Source organism: Eurypyga helias, unplaced genomic scaffold (assembly GCF_000690775.1).
Source record: "Eurypyga helias isolate BGI_N326 unplaced genomic scaffold, ASM69077v1 scaffold8203, whole genome shotgun sequence".
NCBI lineage: Eukaryota > Metazoa > Chordata > Aves > Eurypygiformes > Eurypygidae > Eurypyga > Eurypyga helias.
Genome location: NW_010243088.1, coordinates 25,961 through 30,867, shown reverse-complemented (window position 1 = coordinate 30,867; position 4,907 = coordinate 25,961). Strand labels below are relative to the sequence as shown.

At 42.9% G+C, this 4,907-nt stretch overlaps 1 protein-coding gene across 2 annotated transcripts in view; it reads left to right on the top strand.

Moving 5' to 3' along the window:
* The first annotated feature begins 1,023 nt into the window (after window positions 1-1,023).
* BROX (BRO1 domain and CAAX motif containing) overlaps window positions 1,024-4,907 on the top strand; it is a 13,005-nt gene continuing 9,121 nt past the window's right edge. Inside the window, exons 1-3 of one of the 2 annotated variants that reach the window (XM_010149273.1) lie at window positions 1,024-1,155; window positions 1,941-2,047; window positions 3,724-3,820. In XM_010149273.1, the coding sequence (XP_010147575.1) occupies window positions 1,055-1,155; window positions 1,941-2,047; window positions 3,724-3,820 (305 nt within the window). In that variant the 5' untranslated portion in view covers window positions 1,024-1,054. The remainder of the gene's footprint in view (window positions 1,156-1,940; window positions 2,048-3,723; window positions 3,821-4,907) is intronic. The other variant, XM_010149275.1, reaches the window with a different exon arrangement.

Sequence of the window (4,907 nt, the reverse complement as noted above, 5' to 3'; positions counted from 1 at the left end):
GCGGCACCGGGCAGGCTCCGGCCGAGCCAGCCGCCCCGTGCGCTGCTGGTCTGGGAGGCCCGGACGGTGGCAGGGGTGATGCTGAGCCGTTCTCCTTGGGTTTCTTCAGCAACGCTACGAGGCGTTTTGTAACCATGAACTTGGGGATTCAGAAAGGATCAGGAGGTGATGGAGGGCTTGGGGTGGCTGTAGTCCAACCTCCTGCTCCGAGCACGGTCAGCTCTGAGGTCAGACCGGCTCAGGGCTTTATCCCTTGAGGTGAAGATGGAGACCACACAAGCTCTTTGGGCAACTTGTTCCTCAGTTCTGCTGTCCTCACTGTGAAGAAGTTTCTCCTTCATCCGGTACAGATCTGCTGTGTTTCAACGTGTGCCCATTGTGTTTCATCCTCTCACCATGCGCCGCTGTTGAAAGCTTGTAAACACATCTCATTGGAATACTTATGTACGTTTGCACAAACTGAGGTAAAACAAGTAGGAAGGTCTGTTTTAGCTGTACTTAAACTTCCAGGTCTGTTGTATGTATGTAAACATGTCGACGTTTTCATCAAGGGTCACTGTGCAATTGCATTTTCATCGGTGTCAATGGGGCTGCAATACAAGCTACTAACAGATTGACCAGACATGAAGTAACAACCTCAGTGAATGGAGATGTACCTGGCAACATTCACCTTTACGCAGGAGATAACAAGCAGGGAGTTTTTCAGGAAGAACGTAAATGAAGTTGGTTATAGCTTGTTGCCCAACTTAAGATAGTTGCTTCAGAAAGCGTATATATTTCAGCAGAGTGAAGTTCTGAGACTAAGCACGTGGATGATGAAGACGAGGCGGGTGGAAGCTTAGTGTTTCAAATGGGGAAAAAAAGAAATCAAACTCCTTCTGTGTAATTGTGTACAACTTAGCAAATTAATTGCCTTCCTAATTGTTTACATGTGGAATATTTTTTTTTGAGCCGAGGACCACGACATACGTGGCATCTCAGCCCTACCTGTTCCTGCAGCTATTCATTTCCTTCCACACTTTAGATTTGGCGTGAAGGACACTAGAGAAAGAAGATGACTCACTGGTTTCATCGCAACCCTTTGAAGGCTACAGCTCCCGTTTCATTCAATTTTTATGGGGTAGCTACCACTCCAGCTGCAACAAAGGTTTGCAAGTAAGTGTACTTTGGATTAAATTCACTCTGTCTCTCACAGTTTGGAGGACATCCTTACTGTAATGGTTGTTCTTTGGTTTTTATTCTGAAGATGACTAGAAATATGTAGGCTGGGAGACAATGAGATACTGATAACACTGAACATTTAGTTACAAAGAAGGATTTATCCAGTTTTCGAGTCTGTGAGTGTGTGGCAAGGCCTGTTGTCATAGTGCAGAGCCAAAAGCCTGAATATTTCATTGTCTTTTTGATGACTGTGCGTTCTTCTGCAGAAGATCACTTTAAGTAATTTCCATAAGTGCATAAGGCATGAATGTTCTATTGTAGATAGGAATATAATGAAGAGGGATCTCGGCTTATTTTGCAGATCTGTTCTTATCTCTTCATGTGCTCATCCTATTCTAATGTTGAAGAATGTTCCTGCTTGTTACTTTTCTCCCTCTGCATCCAACCTCTTGGTGGATAAAGGCATAGTTATTTTAGTTTGTGTTAGAACAATAGGTTGATAATGAGTGCTGATTATCCATTGCTTTCTGTCCAGAATGGATTGTGCTTTAAACTAGAGAGTCAGTTGTATGTATCCAGAAGAGAAAGGAAGACTTTTCTGTATTTATTGTTGTCTTCCTCATAAACTACCTTTCTTTGCCTTCAGATAGCTAAATTGAATGCTTAGCTTCCCGCTCTTAGTTAAAAGGATGGTGGTTTATGTGGGTGGGCACTTAATAGTACATTTTTGGGTAGAATTTTTTAGGTTTATTTCTTTTTTTCTCCCCCGCTCCATACAGTGATTTGAGGTTATCTCGAACACGACTGTTGGAGCTGTTCACAGACTTGAGTTGTAATCCAGAAATGATGAAGAATGCAACTGACTTGTACTTCTCACTCTTGCAAGGTAGGAACATTCATTAGGAATACTGCTGATGCATCAAGGGATATATAATTTGAGTATTAATGACACTTCTCAGAATGTGTATTGTGCTGATCTTCTGTAAAGAAGCTTTGCACTTCTTGGGAAGGAGCGTGTCTTCATGGGTTCTGTGCTTGATATCAGTCGGGAGCACGCACCAGGCCCTTCCCACAAGTTTCAGTGTCCTTCGTGACCCCGCCAGCACTAAGTGTTGGCAGTCCTTCCTCTTGCTTTTAACCTCATTCTGCTTCCCACTGGAGGAGAAAATATTTATTTGTCTTTTAAATTGTGGTGAATTGCTCCTTAAGTATAAATCGAGTCTATTAATTAGTTGATTGAAGTTGATCTTCCATTGTTTTGATTGGACCAACTTCTGCTTTGCCCAGTGCTGGATAAGGGACGTGTTGCAAGTCTGCACTTCTGCTGCTGCTTGTCTTGTGTATACAGAGGTGCTCATTAGCACAGTTTCTACATTTTCAGCAGATGGTCACCTATGATGATGCATTCCCTTGAAACCTTCCTCCTGCCAATATTTTAATAACTTTCCCTTAGGAGTCAGGTGCTCAGACAGTTTTCTTAGGACTGAGTTTTCAAGAATCAACTGATTCATGGAAACTGTGATCTTTCAGTCCGTAGGAAGTGAAGCACCTCAAGTTGTTTTAGTTCCTTCAGTTTCTGGGAAGGTGTAAGCTAATGAGACGTCCTAGGTAAAGGTAAGGTAATAGTCCATGTTACTGCAGACAAGATTTGGAGAGCTTGTTCAGGAAAGCATCATGCTTGGTCACTAAAATCTTCTGCATGTGCAAGTGGAGTCTCCTTCCCTGGAGACTTTCAAAAGCCGCCTGGACTTGTTCCTGTGTGATCTACTCTGGGTGATCCTGCTCTGGCAGGGGAGTTGGACTACATGATCCCTAGAGGTCCCTTCCACTCTGTGAATCTGTGTAACAGTTATTTTATGTCTTTATACATGTGACAGCACCTAGAGCTGTAGCCGCAATAGCAGCTGTTGCAAGTCTTCACTTCTTTAAATCTGTAGGACCTGATCAGCACCAAGACCTGTCTCACACCTCCCCAAGAAATTCCTTAGGGCTGCATACTCTTGCATTTGAACATCCCTTAACATGACCCTCATCTCGCTGTCTGCTGCCTTCTGGGCTGCTGGACATAAAGAACCAATTTTCTGTAGCCCTGGAGACAAAAAAGATAATAACTGGATGAGTCCATGCTTCCAAGCCCTTTTCCCTCTCCCTGTTGACCAGGCAGCTTTTCCCAGAATTTTCTGATTGCTGTTATGGTGGCAGGGACAATCACTCACCTGGAGCAGACCCCCAGGTGTTCCCTACCTGGGTCAGTCCGACTCCCTGCTAGTCACCATATGAGGCATGAAGACATCTACAGGGTTCTCCCTGAGCAGTCAATACTCACCGGGTTGAATTGGTAATCAACTGGGCGAGGAGCTTCTTACAGTAGCCAGTTTTGGTTTTGCACGTCGTCTTCTCGAGATACTGGGGTATAAAAGCCTCAGGAAATAACATGGGGGTTTGAGTGGTGCAGCAAGAAACATTCCTTTATCTATATCCTTATTCTTATCGATCCCCATTCCTTCTTTTCTTGTTGCTGTTTCTTTGAGATTGCCTGTTGGTACATTTCTTATTCTATAGGTTTTATCCTTTCACTGGATGGCTCTTCCCAAGAAAGCAAGTTGCGATGCATTCAGAATTTCAAGTGGACAGACACATTACAAGGCCAAGTTCCAAGGTACGTGTGCTTTTATGGTTCCAGGGCGTGCGGTTCTTTTCTTCTGGTCTGTTACGTATGCGCATGTCTGCCAGCACAGGTGTGAAGGAAAACTGGGAAGTGTTGAACGCAAAGTAGTTTTCAGAAACTTGTTGCTTTGTGGTGTTGGTAACTGCTGTGCCGTGTTAGTGTTCTGAAGCATGTGTCGCTTTTATGTAAAGGCGTGATGACGTGTGGTGGTGGTAGAAGGATCCGCTGTTGTAGCTGATCTACAAACCATATCTACAGTTGGCCAGAGCAGTACAGAGAAGAGCCGGGAGAGTTGGGTGAATTGAATATGATAACACAGATCACTACAGTTTAAAACTTTTTGATTTGGCACTATTGCCTGATCAGTATCTTCTGACTTTTTTGAAGTACAAATGGAGCTGAAGATCTGATTTGGTTCTTGTCCTCTGAAGCTCCTAATACATGCCCTCCGGCTACAAACAAAGGTTCTCCTTTAAGTAAGAACACAGATCTGGATTATTTGGTTGTCTCTTGGTATTGTAGGTAATTGTGTTGTACAACCACGCTTACACGTTTGTCAAGCTTTATCTAGAAGCACTTGACTTCCTCAAAGCTTTTGTTCCCCTTGGAAGACAATCCATTGATTTGGACTCTTGATTTTTCTCATGGTCATGCACGCTTCTTGTGACAACATTATTCCCACTCCCACACCTTTCTTTTTAAAGATTACTAGTTCCTAAACTATACTGAGCTTGTGATTGTAAGCTGAATCTTTTCAAAGACCGTGTTTTTAGCTTCTGAAATTTCTTGCTATTTGCACATGCTGTTTGACTGCAGTTACATAAATACTTGCAATAACATTCATTTGAGGGAGACGTAATAGGCTCTGACTTATTAACTTAGAAGTTACAACTTTGAAGTAGACATTCCAGAGCAAGGCTTTCCACAAAATGTGCAATTAAAAAAAAAAAAAAAAAGAAAAATGTCAGCCCCACCCAAAGCTAAACAAATCTCAAGTTACTGTTTTAAAATAAAAGTTCCCCAATGGGAAGGGTAGGCATCTGAATGTGGGGAAATTATAATTACGAGCTGTTAAAGG